Source organism: Kryptolebias marmoratus, linkage group LG16 (assembly GCF_001649575.2).
Source record: "Kryptolebias marmoratus isolate JLee-2015 linkage group LG16, ASM164957v2, whole genome shotgun sequence".
NCBI classification, from domain to species: Eukaryota; Metazoa; Chordata; class Actinopteri; order Cyprinodontiformes; family Rivulidae; genus Kryptolebias; species Kryptolebias marmoratus.
The window spans coordinates 2,919,707-2,945,852 of record NC_051445.1 but is presented as its reverse complement, the minus strand read 5'-3'; the positions used below and the strand labels follow the sequence as shown (position 1 = coordinate 2,945,852).

Sequence of the window (26,146 nt, the reverse complement as noted above, 5' to 3'; positions counted from 1 at the left end):
GTACGCACAGACTTGTCGTTCTTTTAAATCAAAGTACTAAATATGTATTAAACTTCAGGTTTTATGTCGCTGAAATAATCAGGATAAAAGTTGTTTCAATCTGCTGCTGGTTTATTTTAGCAGCTTAACTATAATAAATGAACCCATTCCAAGTTTGTTAGTCTAAGTTTTGTTGAAGAGCATAAATTTGTTGTATTGGTGCAACGAGGCTCAACTTTCCTGAGGATTACGGAAGCTGAGAAAGGCCAAGTCAAAAACCTTTGACTTCTTTTAATCTCAAAGCATTTTATGGTAAAAAACCTTGTTTTGTTGTGTTAATTATTGCTCAGCTTTCATGGCAGCAGGTGTGAGTTCTTTTGTCTGTCTGTTAGCAAAATATCTCATACGCTGAGTCACCCCTAAAACACGTTTGAGCAATAATCAGTCCCTCCAGGATTTCGTGGGGCATTTTCCAAAACAGCTTCCCCCCCACTCTCCTGCAGCTGGGGAGGAAACTGGTTTGCTGAAATCTTTGTGGGCAAATGTGAAGCATTAGCGCACATTTTGGCTTCGGTCGCTGCTCCTGCACGCTCCCGGCATTCTGATGTTAACAGGAAGTGACGTCGCATCTCTTCTTCCTGAGTTATTTGGGGTTATTTTGTATTCCACGCTACACAAACCCACAAAGACGAGACTAGACCGCAGAAACGGTGGCGAATCACTTTAGAAACAATAAATATTGGGTTAAAGTTGCAGGAAAGTTGCGGCGTTTTGGGCAAAGTTGCAAAAAGTTGCGATTTCGCGGGGTTTGCTTGATTTTGCATTAATAGCTGCGATCGTAACATCGCAAAATCCTGGAGGGTCTGAATAATAGATCTTTATCTAAAACTTCAGCATGAAATGTTACTTTCTTTGTAGTTACAAAAAATAATTTTAATCAGAATATATTTAAAACGATTTGTTGGAAATGGATTCAAGCTGAAATGGTCAAAAGGAGGAAGATTCAGCATTTAAAGTTCAACATGTGTGACACAATGCTGATAAATCCTCCTGATGTGGAAAAACTGAGACTGAACGCTCATCATTGGACCAAAATCATCACATGATCACCTGCTGCTGCTTTAAAAGAACTTAAATGAAATAAAACCCCATCAAAATGAATAAAAGGAGACATGGCTGTTCTCTGCTTTAACTTCTTGTATTTGCAAATTTCTCCATCTTTTAAAACATATTTGACTTTTTGCCCGCTGAGCTGCAGCGACACATTAAACAAAACGAGTCCAGCTCAACATTTCCCCCTAACTGCTCCCACAGGTGCATGCTGAACACCGTGGACGGCCCGTCCGAGTCTGTGGAGGATTATCTGTGCGACCCAGAGGAGATGCCCCTGGGGGCCCGGGAGAGCCGGCTGCCCTGCCCTGAGGACTGCGTCCTGAACGACTGGGGCCCCTGGAGCCACTGCAGCATGGTGAGAGCCGACTCCAGGTCCGGAAGCACCTGGCACAGATTAGATACGAGCAACTCTGCCGAGATTTATCTTGATATCTTTTTCCTGTCACAAATATTGTCCCCGAGGCTTGGAGAACTCAAAGCTTTAGCTGCGCCGTGTTATTGTGAGCAGTGTGTGAATCTTTGTCAACAGGTTATTTCTCGTCCACCGAGGAGGAATAAAGGAGATCCATGAAGTGGGAAGCAGGAGAAAATGGCTTATATATCACCTATATTACACTGTGCTCAGCGTGCATTCAGCAGGGAGGGAAGATGATTTATGATAAAGAGTCACAACTCAGGAGCAGGTTTCCAACTCACATTTAACGATTCACACACCTGCATGCAGGTTTGGGAACATCATCTGGCAGACAGCCACAAAAATGAAAACTAATTAGCTCTATTAGATAAAATACTGAAGCCTAAAAGGTTGGGGTTTTTTTCCTCAGAAACATTAATTTTGTTGCAGACGCTGAGGTTTAAATAAGTGACTTCTGTTCCAACTCGCTGGAAACTGAGACAACTTTTCAAATTATATTTCCAGAAACAGCAACTGCTGTTTCCCTCTCAGCACCAAAACAGAAATCTACATTCAGATAACTGTCGGACTAAAACAAACGAGTGATGCTGCAGATGTAACTCAGTCTGTTATTATTATATAAACCAATAACGATGGATTTATCTGTTTCCTGCGTCCAAACGCTGAAGCAACATGGATCCTGATAGAGGTGATGACAATTTAATAAGATACAAACCAGCAGAATAAAACTACGTTCGTTACTGCAGCTATCACTGGGTTTTATGCAAGAGGCAGCCATATTGGATTCCAAATCTGAGCTCTGAGTCCCGTCTTGTTTGCTCTGGTGATGGACAGGTTGGTGTCTGCAGAAGACATCTGTAGTGAGAGTAAGGAACAGGTGGAGGAGGATAGTAGTGAGACCTGCTGTGATGTTTAGTTTGGAGACGGGAGGAGGAGCCGGAGGTGGCAGAGATGAAGGGTTAGAAATGAGTCCATCAGGTTTGGAGACAAAGTCAATGAGACAAGACTGAGACGGTTTGGACATGTGCAGAGGAGGGACAAACTGGACAAAATCAGCTGAATGTGGAGCTGTCAGGGAGGAGGAGGAGAGGACCAGAGAAGACTGAAGGACGTAGTGAAGGAGGAGATGATCCACTGTGATGAGCCCTAAAGGGAGCAGCTGAGAGAAGTCCTGGTAAATTTACCAAAAGACAAACAAATAAGTTGAAATCAGTCCAATCAGACGAGTTAAACTGGAAACAAACAGCAGTAAATAAGTTTATAACTGATTATTATTGAAACATTTTTCTTTAAATCAGTAAAAAATGGGCCTTGGTTGTTTTTGACTATAAGTCATTGATGAATATCAAAAAGTGATGCAAGTTACTGATCAGTTCATATTGAGCAAATACATTTTAATTTAGTCTAAAAAGTGCTTTTTTAAATTTTTATTGAGTATTCAGGTTTCACCACGCTCTGTCTTTGCTCCTCGTTTTATAAGAACTTCAGGTTCTTTCAGCTAAAAGCTGCTTCATCTACTCTGGTTTCTCCAGGTTTTTTTTTTTTAACCAGCAGCACCCAGGCTATTGTTAATCACACCCCATTCTCTACCCTCGTGCTTGACGCACCGGCTTCCCACAATTCCACTCTCGACATGGAGTCTGCAGTGGCACCAGCGGGACTTGGCACATGTTTTATTCATGGCGCCGGTGATGGAGCCATTCAGAAGGCTGTCATTTTCTTCCGGTGTTGAATCTGACGCTTCAACCGATCCGGCTAGAATTTCTTTTTCAGCTCTTCAGTGAAAAAATCGAATTCCACATTTTATTTTATGTACGTTTTTCAGGCTAAAACGTACCTAAAAGGGGATAAAGACACGTCATCTATAAGCTGGAAACCCTAAATGAACTGCGTCTTAATGAGTTAGACAAATCGACTCACTCTTTGCAACACGTCAGTGTTTAAACAATAATAAAGTTTTTTTACGCGTCTCTTTTTCAGCCCTGCACCAGAAACAACAGTCGAGCGCGGGCAGCATACACCCTCCGCTACCCCACCGTGGGACGGCAGTGCCCAGAGACGACCGACAGAGAGCCTTGTCGTCTGAATCTCAACTGTTTCAACTACTTCTACAACATCACAGGTAGAGAAATGGCAGCATGAAGGGGCTGCGGAGTCTGGAACATGAAACTGAGGCAGACGTGAGCCTCCTGAGAGCAGCAGGGCTGCACAAGCTTCACGTCAGACGCTTCAGATAGGTTTTTTTTTAGGTTTAGTTCGAGCTATGATTAAATCAAACCAAAGTTTGTCAAATAAAAGCTTTATAACTAGCTGCAACACCTCAGGTTCAAGCTTAATTCCTTTATGGGGATGTTTTAGGCAGAAAAATGAGTAATCCATACATTTTTTTATCATTTAGCTAAAGTAAAATAGTTTTTATGGGGAAGTTTTATAATTCTTGTAACAGTAAACTGTGATCAAAGCAGCTCTTTGCAGGATATCTTGGTGCTAAAACTTATTTTAAACTTGTCTGCTGACATGCAGCTCATTAAAACCTGCCGTGTTGTTTTTTTTACTGTGATTACAGGTTTTGCAAAGTGTTAATTATGAAGCACAGAACATCTTTTTTGTGATCCCTGTAATTGCCTGAGTCTGTGTTTGATCATTTGCCTGTTAGCAAAACTTCTCATGAACCAGTGGACGGATTTTAACAAAACTCTTAAAGTAATCGCTGGATGGATCTACCTTAGCAAACACAAACGTGGCTGTAACTCAGTCAGTCTTACATATACTGAGCTCAAATTTGGTGTGGTAGTAGCTGAGAGTCATTCCAACAAGTCCTGAGTGCTAACGATGCATGCAATGTGGCGGGCGACAGGCATTCCTTCAAGCAATGCTACTAGATCTTTAGATCACCTCTACAGGAGCTAATTCTTAATATTTCTGTCCTAAAACTGTCAAACTTTTTAAACAACTGAACAAAGGAAGAAACTTGGATTGATCTGAATTTCATCAGAAATCTGAGTTTTTTTATTGCATAATCTCACTTATTTAAGCAGCAGCAGGATGCACAGTGAAACAAGCTTTCCTGAGTTTATTTACAGTGCCATGCAAAAGTATTCGCCCCCCTCGCCGATCTTTGTTTACATACGACCAGTAAGAATGAACAAATGTGTTCGGCCTCCTTGCTTTGAAGCAAAGAAGCCACACAATCAGGTCAATAAGATCCACCTGTGAGCTGTCAGGTGATCTCAGTACATATCCACCTGCCTCCAGGATCGACACCAGCTCAACACCTCAAAGTAGTAAGAGCAAGAGATATCATGAAGACCAAGGAGCTCTCCACACAGGTCAGAGACAAAGTTGTGGAGAAACCCTGAACACCTCATGGAGCTCCATTACCTCCATTGTTAGGAATTGGAAAGATGATGGCACCACAGAAACATCCAGGAGGACAAAGATGACCCTGATGGAGCTGCAGCTGGGAGGATCTGTCTGTAGGTCCGTTAGAAGCTGCACAGAGCTGAGCTTCATGGAAGAGAGACAGAAAAAAAGATTTATTAGAGACAAAAAATTGAATCGTTTGGAGTTTCTTCTCCAAATGTGGAAGAAGCTGCTGCAGTCCGATGAGGCCAAAATTCAAGGACACCAGGTCTGAGGGCTAATGTACCACCCCTCGTCATGCTGAGACCACCATCTCTACAGTGAAGCACGGTGGTGGCAACATCATGCAGTGGGGTGTTTTCCAACTGGCAAACTGGTCGGAGTTAAAGGAAAGATGGAGCAAAGCAGAGAACTTCTTGGAGTCTTCCAGAGATTTTAAAACTGGGACCCACTGATGAAGCACTGATGAAGCAGCTCTCACCTGGTTTCAGGAGAACCAGGTAAAGGTCCTGGAAAGGTCCAGTCAAAACCCAGAGCTCCGCCCAGCTGAGAATCTCTGGTTTGAGTTAAAGATCGTTGGACGCAATCAGCACCTGTCCAACCTGAAGGAGACATGAAGGGACACAAGTTCCAGAGACGGATCTGCAGAGACTTGGTGGCTCCACCCACCATTTTTCAGTTTGATGTTTTTAAAAGATCATTTAAAGCAAACCTTTTTCCAATTTACTTCATCAATCTAAAGTATTTTTTGTAGAAATATTGTTTTAATCAAAGTAAAAATCCAATTAAATTTCAGGTTGTAGGGTAACGAAATAAAACACCAAGAGGGATGAACACGTTTGCAACCCTCTGTACATAATAAACGAGCGGAGAGGATTATTATTGTCCTTGGATCCACACAGCTACTAAAACCTGGACAAAGTTCAAGTTATCTCTGTGGTTAAAGGGTTTGCTCAGAGGCAATCGTCAAAAAAAAATTATTTACTTAAAACCAAAATATTCCCCAAAGTAATTGAAGCTGGCAGCCTTCTGAATCTTTCTAAACTGCAGGATATTTCCTCCTCAGATCACCTCCACAGAGGTTACTTCTTTATATTTCTGTCTTGAAGCTCCTTTTTTTTAATGAACCAAAGGAGACATTTCACCTTTATTTCATCAGAATTTATTAGGATGCTTTTATTGCTCAATCTTACTTGTTAAAGCAAATCACAATCACTCTGTCTTCCAGCTTAGCTGCACGGGGACGCATGACATGATCCCTCCTGGAGGGTGCACGGTGAAATCCATGTATCCCAAGCTGCACGTGCATAATAAATGAGCCGAGGTTATTACCGGGTAAAGCGTCTTTTTTTCATTGTCATTGCAGAAATCATCTGAGTTGGTTAATCCTTCACGGTTGCTCTCCTTCTCCCCGCCTGTCTCCTACTGTCGATCTTTCTTGTTGTGCTCTCCTTATTTTCAGTCCCCAGAGTGTCACAAAGCTGCTCGGCAGAAGGAGGCACAATTCCCCGAGTTGCAAACGAGCTCTCTGCAGCTAAAAACAGCCAGTCATCTTTGTCAGCGGATGGTATATTTCATGAGTGATACCTCAGCCTCTGTTAGCAAACAATGTTTTTAACAACACACTCATGTGGTTTAAAGTTATTGGCATCCCAATTTTGGAATAAAATGTTGCCTTTTCTCCTCACAGACACAACTTTGAGATGTGTTTCTGTAGATGTTTATCAGGAAAAAACCAAAACTGATCCTCATTCCTGTTTTATTTCCTTTTATAAGGTGAAAACTTAAACAAAACCACAAACAGCTCAATGCTGTCATGAAAAGATAGCGATGGCAGCCATATTTGTTGGGTTTAAGTGAGATTATAGAAGTTTTAAATGACCTCTTTGCAGACAAAGTATTCATCTGTTATCAGCAGTGAGCAGCAGCCAAGAAATTTATAGAGCCCGGCTTTAAGAGACAACAGAAAACAGACGGATCATCTCAAGGTGATTCCAACAATGGACCAAAATTTATTATGCATCCAAAGCATGCACAGCAGTCTGCTGAGTCATCTGGCAGCTTTAGGTGCAGACTTTATATGCACATATATAAGGTTCTGTACAGATACAGTCTCATATAGTGCCAGGATTTTTGTTTCAGTTCTGCAGCGAACAACATTTTTAAAGTGCATCAAAAAAACCAAAGAAAATCGGAGCTGTTCAACACAAGAACTTTAAAAGTTACACGATTCAATGTGATGCATGTCTGTGTCTACATGTTGCAGTTGTTTCTCACTTTTTAAGATAAATTCAGTCCGAAGTGTGGAGAACCTGTAACATCCGATGCATCTGGACACATCTGAACTGTGTCACTTTGGGTTTCGTCTCGCTGCGTCGCCTCACGTTACCCCACAGAAATACAGAAAGACTTTGAAGCTGCAGGATTTACTGTCCTGTTGGTTTCCACCCAGCTCCAATCTGTAGTCAGGTCATTAATATTATTACAATGTTTTCCAGGATGTAACTGGAGCTGTTCTCCAATGCTGCTAGTTTCTGTAATTCCTTATTTGTCCAGAGAGGGAATCTTGTGTGGTCACTGTAAAAGGAAAAATCCACCACCTTTAATCAGACCTCCTTGTTTAGAGGATGAGTTCAAGTATCTGGGAGTCCTGCTTGTGAGTAATGGCAGGATGGAGCAGGAGATGGAGCCTCATCACAGGAATAAGGATGTTGCTCGTCCAATGCTGGTCCACCTACATTCCAACCCTCACCTATGGTCATGAGATAGGCATCATATCGGAAAGAATAAGATCCTGGGTTCAAGCAGCAGAAATGAGGGCAGCTGGGCTCCTTCTTAGAGATCAGGTGAGGAGCTTCATCATTCAGGGGGAGCTCCTCCTCATCGAAAGAACTCAGTTAAGGTGATTCTGGTACCAGATAAGGATGCCTCATGGGCGCCTCCGTTTGGAGGTTTTCAGACACTTCCCACTGGGAGGCAGACCCAGACCTCACTGGAAGGATTATCCTCTCTGGTCTGAGAACACCTTGGGATCCCCCAGGAGGAGCTGATTCTCCGCTGTTTGAATCAACGTCACTCTTTGTTTGTGTCACAGTGAAGAGAAAGAGTTTAAATAAGGAGATGAGGTGAGAGAACAGTGGCAGCCTTAAAGTTCTCCTCCTTTAAAGCTTCATGTACGTGTGTGTGGAGATTTATCTGAGATTGTGGTGATGGTTTTTAAATGTTTGATCTACGTGTTAAAACTGCTCCTCACTGAAGGTTTTCAGGTTGTTTGAAAACTTCAGTCCCAGAACCAAAATCCACAATTTGTCAGCTAATAAACAGTTTATTCTTTTTTCAGGTTTTGGTTTAAATAAAGTTTTATTCCCCTCATCGTGATAGCTCCTTGAGGCAGCTGTGAAACTCGTGCAGGCCTGTCCTCGGAAGCTTCTGGGAGCTTTCAGAGTTTGGATAGTGGGTGGAACTTAAAGTTGTGGCTGCAGACGAAGCCTCCTGAGCTTTCAGGTTGCATTTGCAGGATCCTTTGAGTTATTATCCTTCTATCCTGCCAAGAGCCGATCTGTCAGGGTTTGAGTGAATCTGAGGGGAAAGTATGGCTCGTTATATTTCCGTCAGGAAAAGTCACCAGCTTCAGAGCCTCCGTCCTGCAACCACCCCAATTCTTCTAACTCAAGAATCCTTACAGTTCCTACTTATTTTCTCTCAATCCAATCTTTCTGTTTCTTGATTTGCATCGTCTGCCTCCACATCTAAAAGCATCACTTCTCAGCAGATTATCTGCCTGCAGCCAGCCTAAATGTCACGGAGAGGCGATCTAAAGAAAGAAATCACTGCAGTACTCCTGCTAAACCGCTTGAAAATAAAACTTAGTTCACATTTGATTGCTTCGCTTCATTTCCACGGTGGTTTTGTAGAAAGCGAAAGATTTGTGAACATTATAACTAAGCGTATATCATGACTCCCACTCCACCTGCTGCTCGTCTCTGCTGGCACTAAAATCAACAGCAGAAACCAGCTGAATGCTAATAGATGTTTTCTCTGTGTAACAATCATCATGAGTCACATAAAAACACTAAATGGCTCCAAGTTGGGTGAGATAGGAGCGCTGGAATGAATCCTGATTTCCATAATCATACGGCAGCATTTCAGCATCAACAGTAAACATTATAGATCAGCAGCTTTATTCTTTGCAAACATGTTTTTATGGCCTTTAGCTGCAGAAAAACTGTGGACCTGTGTGAATTCACACCTTTGTTTTCTGCAGGTTTTTCACTATCTGGAACTACTTTTGCAGACTTTGTGGTATTTTTAGATATCAGAATCAGTTCATCTCATTCAGGAGATGGATGCTACAACTATTGCTTTTTTCTGTAATTCTTATACTTTTTATATTTTTCCCCATAGAAATATATTAAGATCCCTTCAATTCCTTCAGAAACATTGCTTTATTTTTGTCTTCTTCTGCTACTTTTAGCCTTTGACTGCTTTTAGCTAAGATTTTGTAACTTTCAGCTTTACATTTAGTTTTTAGCTACCATTTTGCCCATTTTTAGCTCATGTTTCGTTTCTTTTACCTTTTTAATAACTCAATTTCAGCTTCTTCTACCAATCTGAGCAAAGTCCTTCAGTGCTCAGAGCTCACTTTGCCTTTTCTCCTGTTCATTTCTTTGCAAACAGTAAATTAAATTATTTTTTTTACCTCTTTATTACATTTCAGCTCTGTTTGCAGCTGTTTCGGCTGTAAACTCCCAGCTAAAGCAGCTGTTGTCAGTGATAATAAAGTAGTTTTAGAAGAAATGCAGCAAAACATTTGGGTGTTTAAATTTGATGGACTAAAGGTGTTACAGTATTAGAAAAGTTTAGAAAGGAGAGGAAGGTTTTGGGCAGCAGACATTTTAAAAGAACATTAAATAGATTTATCATATCATTTTTCAGAATAACAACTATTTGAGAAAGCTGGAAGCAAAATGGGTCAATGTGGCATTCCTGTTCACAGTAACAAGATTATTTTTTTTGAATACCCTCAGTGTTATCCAAGTCTTTTCTGGCACAAAAATGATCTCTGTGTGGGAAGGACTGAAGAAAAAAAATGTTTCTCATTTTTGTTTGAAGCAAAGCCCAAAGGTTTCTGTTTGCAGGGAAAAGGAAAAAAAGTTTGGAGACGAGATTTAAAGCAGGAAAACTCTGCAGAAAAGAAAAGAAAAGGTGCTTTTTTTTTTGTGAAAATCTTGCTTCATGTGCAAAACTACTTATGTAAGCATGTAAAAAGGTTTCTTTGTGTTTTGGAAATAATAACAGCAGTTCAGTGTCATAAGACAATAAATTGTAAAAATGGAATAATGGTCATATTTGGGACACATATTAGGACATTTATGAAAATATTTATTTTTTTCATATAAAATGACAATAATTTAGACAAGTTTAATGAAAGTTATATTGTTTAAAGCAAAGCGTATCACCTGCCTTTCACCCAAACGTCTCCTGTGATCTGTCAGCACGCAGGGTGTGTGTTGAGGATTCTCAGCTACTACCACACTCAATTTGAGCTTAATCTCTGTGAAAGTTACGTAATTATACATCTATCAGTCCCTCCAGGATTTCGCAGGCATTTTTTGTGATTGTTGTGATAAAAAGTTGCAATTTATTTTTTACTAAAATCAATAAAAAAAAACATTTCTTTTAATATATAAACCAAAAATCCTTCCTAGTTTTGTAAGATAATTACCAACAAACATTGACATTCTCAAAAGGTGCTTTATTTGAGAACTTTGATAGCTTCTAAACTGACATTCATGAGCATTTCTGGATTGTCCCTGGTCTGCAGCTCTCCTCACATGTTTTNGTTTTGCAGACACAAAGTGTTTGTCGATGCGTTTATGTTCCATGATTACACTGCAGGACGTGCAAAACAGCTGCAGCTGGGGAGGAAACTGGTTTGCTGAAATCTTTGTGGGCAAATGTGAAGCATTAGCGCACATTTTAGCTTCGGTCGCTGCTCCTCCCGGCATTCTGACGTTAACAGGAAGTGACGTCACGTGTCTTCTTCCTGAGTTATTTGGGGTTATTTTGTATTCCACGCTACATAAACCCACAAAGAAGAGACTAGACCACAGAAACGGTGGCGAATCACTTTAGAAACAATAAATATTGGGTTAAAGTTGCGGGAAAGTTGCAAAAAGTTGCGATTTCGCGGGGTTTGCTTGATTTTGCGTTAATAGTTGCGATCGCAACATCCCGAAATCCTGGAGGGTCTGAAATATTAAATGAATTTTGTGTTTGCTAAAGTTTAACGTTGTTGACCCTGAAACTTAATCAGCTGTAGATGATTAATGATTACTTTCTGGGAACTTTATTAAAATCCATCTGGTGGTTCATGAAATGTTTTGCTAACAGACACAAAGAAAGACAAGATGACATGATTACATGATCGCCCACCTTTTGTGGCAGCTTGCACTAAATACTCTGTTATCCATGTTGATGCTTTGTGTCTGTTATCTTCTATTTAAGCATTTTGGGATTTGTCATGTTTTAAAAGCCTGTTTGAGTTGAATGTGTTGGAATTTTCACATATTACCTTATTATACTCTTTAAAAGTCAGTTCAAACATAAGGTCTGGTGACATAAAGGCATCAGGATGTAACAGTCACTGAATATAATGTTTATTTTTTTATGCTTGGAGATAAAAAGTGTCATCTTTTTACGGTATGCTGGTCTTTCATCCTGTCCTGTAACGCTTTCTTTAAACCAGCATTTGTTCATTTTAAAAAAAAATTAAGTAAGTAAAAGGTTCTGAATCCGTTCCGTTTTTTCTCCGTTCAGACTGGAGCACCTGTCAGCTGAGTCCCAACGCCGTTTGCGGCAGCGGCATCAAGACCCGGATGCTCGACTGCGTTCGCAGCGACGGCAAATCTGTCGATATCAAATTCTGCGAGGAGGTGAGGCACCCCGTCGTTTGTCAACTGCAGCTCCTGTTTACTTTTCTTGTTTTACACGTTATTTTTCTTTTTCTCAACGATTTAATCACATCAGTCATTATGGTTTGTAGTAGGCCCACAGCAGCATGAAATATTTACGAGGGTTCCTCTGCAGACGCTGAGGATTTTACTCATTCATACCGTGTCCCAGCTTCCTGGAAGTGTAACCTCCAGGTTCTGACAGAATCATCACCTCCTTAGCCCATGGACCTCTTCTTCGTCGGCCTTATTTACAATATATGTCAGAAAGGCGTTCACATGTTTAGACCCGGTGCTGTCAGTGGAACGGCTCTCGGCTCTCAGCTCTCTGTAAAACCAGTGATCACCTGTGAAGTGAATCATTTGATGACGTGTCATAAAACCCCGGCTGCTTGTGTCGGACGTGTGCTGCAGTTAAATCTGGAGAAGAACTGGCAGATGAACGTCTCCTGCACGGTGGAGTGTCCCGTCAACTGCCAGCTGTCGGGGTGGTCGGCCTGGTCGGAGTGCTCGCAGACCTGCGGACTGGAAGGTAAGAAACCGAGAGGCTTGTGTCTCACTGGTGGAGACTGGTTTGCAACAGCATCTGAAAGGGAGTCTCCAAAACGTCTCAAAATAGCTGCAGGGGTTCAGTCCTGTCGCATGTTCAAATTTTATCTAAAAACTCCAGGGTTTCCCCCAGTGGATTATAAGCCTGGCGGGCCGCCAGCCTCATTTTTTTATACACGTTTTTTTTCCATCCACTTCCCCGAAACCGCTACCTTTATCTACCTCACCGTGCGAGGGTGCACGCCAACAGTCATGCAATCGCCCTGTCCCCGCCCCTGAGCGAAGGTCCCATGCGGTGTCACGTCGTGCACCTTTTATAACTTTATAACTTATAACGCGCACCATCTGCTCTTTTTTTACCGTATTTCCACTGGTTACGTAGCGTACTGCCCCCCGTCTTTTCGGAGAATACTGCACCGTCGTAAGCGCCAAATATAAACGCCTCCACCGCGCACTCAGGTCCGTGCGCTGTTCACGGAGCCTTTACAGTAAGCATGTTTTATGCTTAGTGAAAATATTATCCTTGTTTACCAGTAAAATGATGCTGTTATTTTCAGCATTAGATAAGCTCAGTACAGTACAGCATCTGTCTGTTGTTATTCATTAACCTGGAAGTGAGACGTGTTGGTTCTGTTTGCACTTTTTCATTTATGTTAATTTATTTGTAAATTAGGATTTAAATTAGGTGCAATCAATACGTATTTTGTTTAAAAAAGTATTTCAAAAGTGCCTTTTTGTAAAACTGTAGTTGTGTAAATATTTGACACAAATATCTTACAATATCACATAATAAATAGCCATATTTTCAACTTTCCTGTCAACTTTATTTATTTATTTTTATTAAATCGCGGTCGGCCGGCGAACAGCCACCTACCACCGGGCTTAGCCTCTTTTCTGGGGAAAACCCTGAACTCTCCAAGTCAACGTGGGCGTCATTACCTCCACCAGGCAGCTCATGTTTTCAGTCTGTTTGCAAGACTAATTAAAAATAATGAACAGGTTTTGATGGAGAAGTCAGGAAATGTTAGGGTTGTCACATGAAACGATTGATTAAATGTCGGTAGCGATCCGGGTCACGATCTGGATTGGACTATTTTTTAATCCCGTCGTGACTTCTATGAGGTGTGCGCTCTCTGAGTGCGTCCAGTTTTTACTGCGGGCGTCTCCAACACGTCTCAGGAGCGTTGGAGCTGTAATTTAACACCCAAACGGGCTCTGACAACCACACAGAGGATGAATAATTATTTAAAAATCATAAAAAAGTGGGGGCAGCTGTCAAGGCGGGTATGATGCAACTAAATGTGCACTCAAAAAAATAACTGTGGATATACAGTTGGCTTGAATTTTGTACAATGGAAGGCATTAATGGTTGCAGCTCAGTGAGATCCAGGCTTTGGGTAAATTAGTAACTAATCAGAACTGTTGTGTTATCTTTAATCTGATTTATGAATGCCTCTCAGACGGGTTTAAAAAGAGCAACAAAATGCATCAATGAGACAGACGGAGTGGTTCTCGTACAAACATTGTAAGCTGGTAAACTTAGCAGAATTATTTAGCAGTTTTTATTGCCAAATGTCTAAACACATTAAACTCTTACATTTACAGTCAGCGGGGGCTTATGATCCGAGTCAAAAAGACAAGAATTTTCCTGCAGCTCATCAGCTGTTTAAATGTAAGAAAATCCCTTAGAGGAGCTGAATGTTTCCAGAAACTCAGATCCTAATTTCTTCTTTCGAGCTGAATTATGGAGAAAATGTATTTAAATTATTGTTGGGAACTGAATGATGCTGCGTTGGTTTCAGCCATGCTGCACACAAAGACGTTTGTGCTCGGCAAACCTTCCTGATGACTACAACAAGCTCACATCAAACACATCCTGCCCCCTCAGGAAAAACTCCTCCAGAAAAATTCACATAAGCAGAAGAACAAGGGAGGTTTCTCTGTAGGGGAAAGCTGTTGTGCGACAGTGACCGGCAGAAATGTGTCGTCCTGTTGCCCTGTTGTTGTTCCGGCTCTTCAGACATTAGATTTTGTTCCTTTACATCCTCCTGTTCCTTTGGGGCCTGGGAGTGCTTTGAAGAAGAGGCTGTAGTTGTCAAATCACAAGGAAAAACGATAAAAGTTTTTCAAAAGGTGGAAAGAGCTGGAAGGGGCCTAATTCTGTTTGTGTGGGAGGTTCTGTTGCTGGAACAGGAGATGAAGTCTGACGGCTTGTGTGGAACGGTTGTGTTGCTGTCGGATGGCAGACGTGCACTCCGAGGTGAGGAAATTACTGTCTGCGGAAATAAAAGTGGAATATGCAACAAATGGAGGGTTCTGAGAGAGTGGGAGGGTTTCATTTTGAAATGCTAGGGCTGGTGTGTAGAGTTAAAGCTAATTTATGGCATCAGTCGGATCCAAACGCCTCTGAGGGGCTGTGATGCATCAGATTTATCCAGACGGGCTTTGCTGATTGATGTGGAGTAAAAAGCCATTTACCTCAGGTTGACCAAGACAAGAACCAATCAAGATATCAGAGGAACAGAGCAGCATTTCAGGCCGCTCTGTTAAGTGAAGTGCTTTTGAACGCAGCACGATTTAATGCATTCAGAACAAACACGTGCACACGCATGGAAAATGAGTTGTTTACAGAAGGAGGGCCTGGAAACCACAAGGGTCGGCGAGTGTGCTAAATCTGTTTGCATTCAACTGCTGGTGCAGAAAACAACCTGTCTGAACCATGTACAGCTCTGTGCAAAAGTCCTAAACCATTCCTCTTTTTGATTTGTTTTAAAACCTTTTAAAGTGGTTTTAAAGCAACAGTTCCTCAGATTTTAGGGTATTTAAAAGCTTTTAAATATGCAAAGTTTTCAGCTAAAAGGTATTTTTATTTCATCAGGCATGAACCAATTTATCTGACAAGTAAACGTTTTAATTAAAAAATAAAACAGGACAAAGGGCCTGTTCAGACCTGGCACTCACATCCGTTTATAGCAGGGGTGGGACATCCTGGTCCTCGAGGGCCACCGTCCTGCAGGTTTTACTTGTTCCTCTGCTCCAACACAGCTGTTTGAACCAATGGGTGATTAACAGGCTTCTGCAGAACATGAAGAGGGAATTTAACCATCGGATCAGGTGTGTTGGAGCAGGGAAACAAGGAAAACCTGCAGGATAGCGTTCATACCTGGCAGTTAAATGTGAACCCCACAATGTCTTTATTGTGCTCTGCATGCAGATACACACAGAGGACTATCGTTTCTGTAAAAATTACATGATTTTCAGACATCTGAACTATATTATTTTGACATTAACACAGTTCAGAGCCATTTTGGTTGTATTTATGTGCAGCTCGGTTCACAATTTTTACTAAGCTTGACGATTAGATGCAGTATGGGAGGAATAAAGTAGCATAAAATGATTTGTGACTTCTCAGAGCTGTGTCAGGGCAAGACTTAAGATTTTAACTCATAACACTCCACTGCAGTGAGCTACAACCATTTACACAACATTACCATGACTGTAACATCAGTGCTGTGTTTAATTAGGTGAATATAAAGCAACATAGTGATTGGCTCAGCAGCTTGTAGCTTACAGTGACCACAGTGGGTCCAAAAACAATCAGAACAAACAGTAAACCAAACTAATTCTCAGCCTGCAACTGCATGATGTGAACGAGGTCCAAGTGCCTGAATCAAATTTAAAGTTGGTTTGTTTATGTGTCGACTCGACCCTGGTTCATCCCTTGAGTTTAGGAGCTTTTTTATGACAGTGATTCAAAGGTCAGAATGAAAAAACATTTTTCAGGAAGTCTGAAGAACTATTGATCAAGAGCACTTTAAAAAACTGCAAACTAGTCTGTCTCCTTGGAAGTAATAAAGTTTTGTTTGTTTTATCTGAAACAAAGAAGCTAAGCGTTGTTATTTCAGGAATAATAAAATATCTCTGAGAAACGAGAGCACACATGGAGGACTTTCCGTTTGGTTTTCCCTCAGGTAAAATGCGGAGGCAGCGCTCGGTGGTCCAGGCCTCCCAGGGCGACGGCCGGCCGTGTCCCTCCCAGATGGAGCAGTGGAAGCCCTGCCCCGTCCGCCCCTGCTACCGCTGGCAGTACAGCCCCTGGTCTGAGTGCCGCGTGGAGGTACGTCCATGAATCAGCAAGTCACTGCGCTACAATCGAGGGGCGTCAAATTTTAGTGACCACATCGACGGGAAACTGCAACTCCAACAGATTACTGAGATCAATAAGCAAAACCTGAACTCCTCATAAAAAATAATCCTCTTCAGTATCGACGAACAAGCCCATCAAACTCCTGCTCAGATTGTTGTTTCAGGAGATGGACAGCACAGATCAATCTCATGCATCTTTAATGCTCTTACATTAGTGGAAACTGATACCTTTGCCAAGACTTTTGGCCGCCTGAACTCTTGGTTTTGGACTGTCTGCAGAACAGAAGAACAAAAATATCCACTGTTGTGTTTTATGGCAAAGGAAAACTTTGAAAGCTTTAATGAAGTCTGCCGGGAGCAACGCAAACATTTATAATTCATCTAAAAAATCTGTAATCTCACAGAAAAACAGAGGATTTGGTCGTTTCGATTACCGTAGTCTTTGTCTCCTGACTTGTTTATCATCTGAATCCGAAAATATGTTTTTGTTTTGCTCATAAGCTTTGACGTGATTTAATTGCTGAGAGGCAAATCAAAGCTGATTTGTTCTTCTTGTAGATTAATATTAAATATACAACATAATTAGTTAAAAATACAACAAAACTGTACGTTCAGAAGTCTTTAAAGTGACTTTACATCATCACAAAAAATTAATTATGAACTGTAACCAGCAACAATCATTCTGTTGCATTTTCTTGTTTGGTTTGTTGTATTATTATAAATTGGTACCGTTTATTATTTTATCAGATAGCAGAATATTGACTAGTTGTGGCTTGTTAACACTTAGTGTGTAATTGTTGGTCTGCAGTCGTGAGAGGGTCTTCAAATTCTCTTGAAACCTTTGCTGAGGTTTTTAATTTCCTCATGAGTGGAAGAGGCCTCGATGTCGTTTTGAACACGACAAAAAAGTCGTTGCAGGCATCTGGAGCCTGTTTCCATAACTCTAGAGCTGTAAAACAATAAAATAAAATTGTTGTTGTTTATATGTGTGCAAACTCCTGGCAAATTTAATTTCCAGAGGAGTTTCTGCAAACCTGTTTTTCAGTGTGACTCCAAGTGAAAATCTGCATATTTTCTAACAAACCAGTGAAAACATTTTTCTTTTTTATTACAGAACATAAGAAATGTTTGCTTATCGGTTAAATGTGTGCACGTATAAACTCCTGTGATAACGTGACCGTAGTTTTTACCGTGGTAACGCCTCCTCTTTGTCAGAGCGTGGTGTGCGGACACGGCACGCGCTACAGGAACCTGTCCTGCTTCGTGTCGGACGGCTCGGGCGACGGCGAGAGCAGCATGGTGGACGAGGAGCTGTGCAGCACCTTGGAGCTGGCTGTGGACGGAGACAAACGGATCATGCTGAAGGAGGCGTGCATCCTTCCGTGTCCAGGTAAGAACTCCCTGCTTCGAAGAGGGCAGCGAGACCCGCGTGTGGCGCGTGAATCACCTGACCTCGTGTCAACGCAGTTCTTTATCATCTCAGGTTAACAAGACTCGCTCGTGTCATAAAATCAAGGTCTTGATTATTTTTAATTCGGTGGGGATGCAATCCATCACGAGGAGTCAGGACCCAGCCAGCTGCGAAAGTTTGCAGCTTAAATGAGTTTATGGTTGCACGTAAACATCAATATCCTAAAGGTGCGAGTCAGTTTGCCTTTACAGATAACGTCTTCATCCTTGAGTGTTAATTATGTAGATAAATGTGCTCTGTTTGCATTATTGAGCTGCTCACAGATCCAATCGTCAGAACTTACTCTCATAACACAGAATGGCTGTTATCACACGTGCACTGCAGCTGTTCAAGTTTCTGCAGGGAAAGATGATCAACTTTAACTGATCTGGACTTCTTGCAGAGAATTTTCCACCGAGCTAACGGTAGAAAAAACTCTGGAAAACGGTGTGTGAACGTAGCGGGGAATATTTCAGATAATTTACTGCCAAGGCCAGCGTGCCTGCTGCTGACCTGAAAGGATCTTTCTGCTCACTTGTCAAAACTGTGGAAACATTTATTTACAGAATATATGGCACTTTGGGCAGTAATACAGAATTATCCAGTTGTGGGGCAGCAGAGTCACTTTGAATGCCTTCAGTATATATTTATATTGTCTAACTTGTTCATTTTATAGCCGATAAAAATGACTAAGAAATCTTGTAGATCATGTAGCCCTATCTATCAAAACAAGAGCATCTCAGCACTTATCAGAACAAAGGCTGCAGGAAAAGAAGGAAGCTGCACTTTATTATTCTTAAATAAAATATTGAAATACATATTGTCCACCATCTTGCATGATCCCCGGCACTCTCAGCTACCACCACGCCAAATTTAGCTCAGTGTCGATAAAACTGACTGAGTTGTTTCACATCTAATCTTTACTTTCTGAGGGTCTCATTATAATGCGTTCACTGGGTTAAGAGATATTTTGCTAACAGACAGAAAGAAGTGGGCAAAAAAACGTGGTTAATTTCTTTAATATGATTAAAATTTCATGCAGTAATAAGACAAAATGATGAGTTTTTGCTGATGCTGCATATTGAGCTGTAATTTGAGGAGGATTTACAGACCGACCCCGCCTCACATCACCAGATGTTTTCGCACACATCTGTCAGAAACGATCCTGCTGTGAGGAGCTTTTCTGAGCCTGAAGAAGTCCGAATCAAACCGGTGCGCTCGCTCCTGATCTGTGCTGTTCACATGTAAAAACAGTTCATGATTTCAATATTTCTGTCAGACTGTAATACACAGAAATGCTCAGACTCTATTCATGGTTTCAAAAGTCAGAGGTGAACGCTGAGCAGAAGACAGTTGGATAAATCAGGGTTTACTGATTGAGTCGCTGCAGACAATAAAATACACGCAGCACCTTCTTGTCTCCTTTGCAATATTTCAGACCCCGACAGCTTAACTCTCCATATATTTGGCTCCTGTATTTAGCCTCGGATTTAGTGGCTTTCCTTCTGTTTCTCTCGGGCTGTGTGAATCAGCTGAAATGCAGCCCGTTGCCTCGCGGTGAGGGAAGTGTGAAAGCAGCGGTCTGATGATTCCTCACAGCCCCCCCCCCAGCAGAAAACACCGTTCGGGTGTTGAAGCATCCTGCCAAGACAGGGGCGCGACTGCGAGGAGCCATTTTTAGTTTCGCACCACATGATTTACAGCCGAGATGTGAATCCAAATGAAATCTTTGACCCCTGCGAATCAGTTGATTCTGTTAGCAAAGAGGCAAAGTGATTAAAACACATAAAACAACGGTCACAGAAAGGTGCGCTCAATAAGCTGTGTGCCCGAGATAACAGAAACCTGAAGGAATAAATAAACAAAAAGACGCTGGGATGCAGCCCCAGTGAATAATAATTTGCTGTGTTGTAAATTTTCTGCATTTAATTCTGCTCACAAATGATTGGAGAAGCTGATTAAGAGGGAAACAGATTATCAGTGCTGATTAGGAGCGAGGCTTTCTGCAACATTTTGTGCACAAAGGAAGGTGGAAGTTACTGAGTTTCATTAGAAATGTCAAATAAAATGTTAAAAATTAGAAAGAAAAATAACATTATTTTATTTCCACCTGGTTTCTCCTGAAGCAGCAAGTCATAAAATCACAGGCTGATACAGAAAGTGTACATCTGATTTAAATCACAGCTTCCGTTGCTCTGATTGATAATAAATGTCGCCGTGTGTCCACAAGATGTGTCTGCTGTTGATAACATTTGTGGATGCAAACTAAAAGGTTTAATGCTAATTTACATTCCTCTGGTGACGCCAGGATAAAAACAAGCTCCATGAGATAGTTGAAATTGCTGCCTCCTGCTGTTTTTTCTTTTTTTTTAAATCCTAAAAATGATGCCAAGTATAGGGAGTTTTAGATTATACACTTTGACTAAATATTCAGCTAAATGCAGGAAATAAACCTGATGTTGATGAGCCTTTATTAAATAAATAAAAATTAAATTAAAGGCCTAGCATTCCTTGAGGAAATGCACATCACCCGCCACCTTTCATGCTACAGTTTTAGAGTAAAATCATCTTGAGTTGTCGCTGTTTTAGTTAAACCGTGAAAATAATGTTAAATGTGATCTCAGAGTATGTGATTTTAATGACTCTTAGCTACTACCACAAGAAATTTCAGCCTATCTGTAAAATTGACTGAGTTATAGCCAGTTTGCTGTGGCAGCCATTTTAAATTGAGTTTACTCCAAAAGGTAATCAGCTGTAGATAATAAATGTAGTTTTTTTTACAGTCATTGCAAATTAAAAACATTGTTGTTTAATATATTTAGGCAGGTATTTGAATTCATGCAGTGAGAACAGCTGTCTAAAATACAGGCAGGTTTTCAGCTTATTCCAACCAGGAAAAGGTAGGAAAGTTGTTTCCAAACTTACTTTTGGCTCTCGGAAGAGACGGAGAGAGAGAGAGAGAGAGAGCCTTTAGAAAATACTTTATTTTTCTGCTTTTTTTTTTTTTTTTTTTTTTTTTTGGTAGGATGTCTGCAGGTTAGATTGAAGCAAACCAAAAATAACTCTCATAAAAAAAATGTTCCTGAAACATGCCCTGGGTTAAGTTTATAGGAGGGATGCAAGGTGAGGAAGAAACTCCATAATCCAGCGGCACAGACAGCGTCATGGCAACAAATCAATGTCTGAAACTTTATCTTAAATAAAATTTTACAGCTTTAATTTTTTTTCAGCAGTTACTGTTTGTATAAACTCACAGAGTCAGGCTCAAACCCTTAAAGGTGTAATGGCTTTGTATTTTAGAGCATCATAAATTTATTAAATAAAATAAATCGATAAGACGAAGTAAAACTGACGGTAGAACAGCTAGCTGTAGCTGCAGGGGCATGTGGTTTGATGTAGAGCAGTAATTCACATTATGAGCATGAAAGTGAGATGTGTTTGGGATTACCCTCAGCGACTGCCACCCTCACCTCCATCTTCATCTTCTACCACTTATCCGTGGTCGGGGGGGAGACCCAGACCTCCTCCAGCTCCTCCTGGGGGATTCCAAGGTGTTCCCGGGCCGGAGAGGATACAGAATCCCAACAGAGTTCTGGGTCTGCCCCGAGGTCTCCTCCCTGTGGGACGTGTCCTCATCAGATATCTGAACCACCTCAGCTGACTCCTTTCGATGAGGAGGAGCAGCGGCTCGACTCCGAGCTCCTCACCTGATCTCTGAGGCTGAGCCCAGCTGCCCTACGAAGGAAGCTCCTTTCAGCCGCTTGGATCCAGGATCTCATTCTTTTGGTCCTGATCCAAACCTCGTGACCACAGCTGAGGGCTGGAACGTAGACGGAGCAGGAAATCCAGAGTTTTGCCTTTTGACTCAACTCCTTCTTCACCCAGACCGATCGGAGCAACGCCCTCATTACTGAAGACGAAGCTCCATCCTGCCATCCCTCAGGAACAAGACTCTCAGATACCTGAACTCCCCCACCTGAGGCGGAGACTCACCCCCGACCCCGAGGGAGCTTTACTCCCGTTTCCTCAGACTTAAGAGGAGCTGACTCTCATCCCAACCTCTTCACACGCTGCTGCCTTCAGCAGAACCACACCATCCGCAAAAAGCAGAGATGAGACCCCGAAGGTCCCAAACCAGATCCTGTCCATGAACAGGTCCCTCCAGGACAGCTGTTTAAAATCCTGTTTATTTAACGCTGTGAGATGTTAAACGCCAAAGGTTTAGGTTTGACCATAAACTCAGAATGATCTCACATTAAAGAAAGTGGTTAATATATTTCTATTATTAAACTGATTAGGTGCTATGTTGATGTTTCACACATTTGAGAGATTTTAAAAGGTGTTAAAACAGAAATCTGTGTTGAGTACTGCTGTGAAAAGGGTTAACAGGCACAGTGATAATGGTTAAATTAACTCAAAATTTAAAAAAAAGTAAATTTAATTAGTTGCATTGCATTTTGAATAGAATAACAGATTTAAATAAACAAATATTACACAACAATTTCAAATCTAACCTGCTTTTTTTATTTGGAAATGGGGATTTATTGACAGTTTACCTAGTAATTGTTTCTTGATGTAAATATTGACTTGTTTTTTTAATGCATCCTGTAGACCTAACATTTTCTTTAAAAGAATAGATGCAGTGAATTAAGTGAGAGCAGCAGTTCCACTGTATCCACTTAATCCTTCATTGCTAATTTACAAGCCATCAGGTCACGCTGACCGCGCTGTGATTGGCAGCTAATGCCTCTGCAGGAACCTGAACCCTCTTTCAGGAGAAATTAACACTTCAAAGGCCGGGTCTGATGAGATGTTGTCAGATTTCCTGATGGTGCTTTGTAGTGTGGAGCAGAGCCAACGGACAGGCGTGACTCCGTCCATCAGGTCAGCAGCTGCACGGGAGCATTTCTTCTTCACAAACAGGCCAAATCCACAACACTTCGAAAAAATCAAAAGCCTATTCCCTGGTTTACGATGCAGCCAGATAACAGCAGTGCAGCTTAAATATAAAGCTGTTATTTTCAGTGTCAGCAGTCCCTGAAGGGGAGATTATTGTTCCTCGCTCCTGCCAAAAGACAAAGCACAAATGCAGAGTTCATTTCCAAAAATCTTTTGCCTTTTTCTTTGGGCTCATGACTGACTGTTCATCAAATGTTGCCCTTTACTGAACCCACACCTCAGTTTGGAGTTTCTGTGTGCGTTTTTCCACCAGTGAGTTTCTCATTGGTTAAAATAAAACCCAAAGCTCATCAAATGGCTGCTGGTCCCTGAGATGTGAAACACTGAGAGGCTGCCCTAGATAACAAGTCGGTCCAACCCATCTTTGGCAGACTGCAGGAGTACTGAAGTATCAAACAGCAATCAAAAGCTCTGACTGGTTTCTGTGCAGGGAGTTGCATCAGGGATTCAGGAGGAAATTCGAGCTTTTTTCTGTGTAAGACTGGGAGGTTAGCATGGGAATACCAGCAGACTGCATCCCCGCTTGCGCGCAAACATACAATACTTTCATGCACCATCATCCTTGACCTGTGTTCGATTTCCCTGACTGTTTGATGAGCTGCAGATGTCAGCTGTGATCAAAACCAAACCGCCCTGCATCTCAAATTCACCTCTTCCTCCTCCCGAATCCCTTCTAACCACTTCAACGACCACATGATAGGATTTCTAAACGCACGTCCTGCTCGACACCAATTTAAACTCTTCTCATCAATACAGAAACAGGCAAACATTTTGTTTTCTGCTGCAAACAGCCGCACTAAAGCTACAGTGCTTATATTGCTTCCACACTGTAAGATAAAATGAGGTCCAAAAGAGGATGCAAGATGGTGAAAATTTAATAAAAAACATCAGAGCTGAGTAAAATGTAGATGAAAAGTAAGAAAATATCCTGATCCCAACAGGCTGAGCTCTTCAGGCAGTTCCTGTTTTTACATATTTCTTTTTACTAATTTTGACAAATGAACATTGATTTTGTTAAAGACTTTGTGTTCATAAAAATGTTTCAGATGTTCTTGGTGTTATGAGTTAAGTTGGGCTGCAAGTAGTGAATGTTTTTCTTCCTGTTTACTTTTTTTAATAATCAGTTAAACTTTGATTGGACATTTGGACATTTAACTGTCTGTTAAAAGTGTCCGTCTCTCCTCGCCTGCAGGTGAATGCTACCTGATGGAGTGGTCCGACTGGAGCTCGTGTGTCAGCATCTGCGTGAAAGGTGCCGGCGTCGACTTCGGTTCTGTTCAGGTCCGGTCACGAGCCGTGTTGGCCCAGGAACCTGAAAACCTGCAGCTGTGCCCGGACCAGGCGTGGGAGTCTCAGCCCTGCGACGGTAAAACGCTTCATAACGGCTGCAGTCTTCGTACGGGAAGACTTTCGTTGTCAAGTGAAACGTTTAGAGACGGCAGATAATTGTTGCTCATATTTGATCCTGACTGGTAGTTTTCATTAAAGTGAAACTGGCTGCTGAATCTCAGCTACAGGATCAACCAGAAATGGTCCAAATCTGCAGGTTTTGAGTCACGTTTGGTCCATAACTGAGCCATAAAGTGCCTGGTATGTGGGTTATGCTCATAAAAATATGCTTGCTGCACTTCAACAGCCTCACACTTTAATTAATTTCTTTTCTCCCCCACATCCTGATTAATACAACTGAAAAGTGGTTTGTGTTTGTCTAATCTAAACTTAAAAATTCTCCAACTGGTGACAGACTGGATGCTATTTTTAGTCATTTAATTTTGTTATTTTTCTAACAACTTATTGCAACCATCAGCTACAACATATTTTTCTTTTTCTATTAAGCAAAAACTAAAACAGCTCAAAGTGCTACTCAAGAAACTACTTTGAAACAGAAGACTCGTACAAAAACTCACAGCAAAGCTCACAAATGTCTTCATAAAAATGAGACATCCCAAGGGATGAACATGTTTGTTAGTTTAATAATTAGGACTCCCACACCACTGACAAAAATACAATTCAAGACTTAAAAAGAAAAAAGTTTTAGTCTGGTTCATTAAAGATTTGTGTCCCTTCAAACATTTCCTTTCATTGAGTGTGCAGCTTAGTTACTTGTGAAATTCTTTATTTGCAACACGTGTTCTCAAACTGATAAAGTTCTCCTCGTTTGCAGCACGATTGTCTACTTTGAGCTCTTTCTGTCAGAACAGGCTAAGGTTTTAATTAGTTGCACGGCTGCTTTGCTTTTTTGAAAATGTTGAAGCATTCAGTCGCCAAGTAAGTGTGTGTTTCACAAGAAAGTCAGACAGTAAACGAATTCAGGAACTGGTCATTTATACATTTAATGTGCGTTGCCTGATTTATAACCTTTGCAATAAGTAACGCATGAGAAAACGCCACCTAAACAGACGCGGTTGTGGTAGTGTCTCACTTAGCTGCGATTGTCGGGGACTACTTGGAGTAACACAGAATCACCTGTTTGAACAAGCTCTCCTGCGAAATTGAAGCCAAAGTTTGCCAGGAGTTTGAATACGCTCTAGAATTCTGGAAAGTTCATTGAGAAGTGTTCTAGACGCCCGTGCAAATTTTTCAAACACGATTAATTTCTTCAACTCGACAGCAAAGCCCCGTGACCGAGTGCTTGAAGACATTTTTTAAAACTCCCTCCCGAACGCTCGTTTGCAATTTGCCACCAACAGTGAGTGAGAGAGTCAGGGTTTGCCGGTGACCTCTGGATGGAACAGAGAGATCAGTCATGTTTGTTTTAATCACAGGTGAGTTGAATCTGTGTGACGGTGCTGCTCTGAAGTCAGTCGGAGGCTGTTACAGGTTGAAGGTGGGGGCTCGCCTACACTTTCATTCAGGGTCATACCTACAAGCTTTTTCCTCTTCTTTCTCTCTGGGACATCAGTAGAAACCCAAAAAAGGATTCACATTTCTTCACCGTGAGGTAGTGCTGGGCGATATGGAAAAAATTCTACATCACGATATGGATAATTTTATATCACGATAACGATATATATCACGATATACCCCAATTACGTACGTTGTCAGTTATTCTCTGAAAAATATTAAAAAAAAATAATCTCATTTCTTACTTTTTTCAAGCTTTATTTCGAAGTGACATTTAACTGAACTTTCACAGATGAGATCTGCTGCATTTTAGTGCAGCAATATATATGTACCTGTTAGACGTAACAGTATCAAATGACAACAGACTCCATTATC

The 26,146-nt window shown here is 41.3% G+C and overlaps 1 protein-coding gene across 1 annotated transcript in view; it reads left to right on the top strand.

Annotated features, from left to right (window-relative positions):
• The window catches only part of LOC108243296 (thrombospondin type-1 domain-containing protein 7A), a 209,459-nt gene that overhangs the window by 168,460 nt on the left and 14,853 nt on the right, over nucleotides 1–26,146 (top strand). Inside the window, exons 20-26 of the mRNA XM_017428635.3 lie at nucleotides 1,294–1,447; nucleotides 3,488–3,629; nucleotides 11,690–11,805; nucleotides 12,238–12,355; nucleotides 16,344–16,489; nucleotides 17,734–17,908; nucleotides 24,120–24,293. Coding sequence (XP_017284124.1) covers nucleotides 1,294–1,447; nucleotides 3,488–3,629; nucleotides 11,690–11,805; nucleotides 12,238–12,355; nucleotides 16,344–16,489; nucleotides 17,734–17,908; nucleotides 24,120–24,293 — 1,025 coding nt within the window. The remainder of the gene's footprint in view (nucleotides 1–1,293; nucleotides 1,448–3,487; nucleotides 3,630–11,689; nucleotides 11,806–12,237; nucleotides 12,356–16,343; nucleotides 16,490–17,733; nucleotides 17,909–24,119; nucleotides 24,294–26,146) is intronic.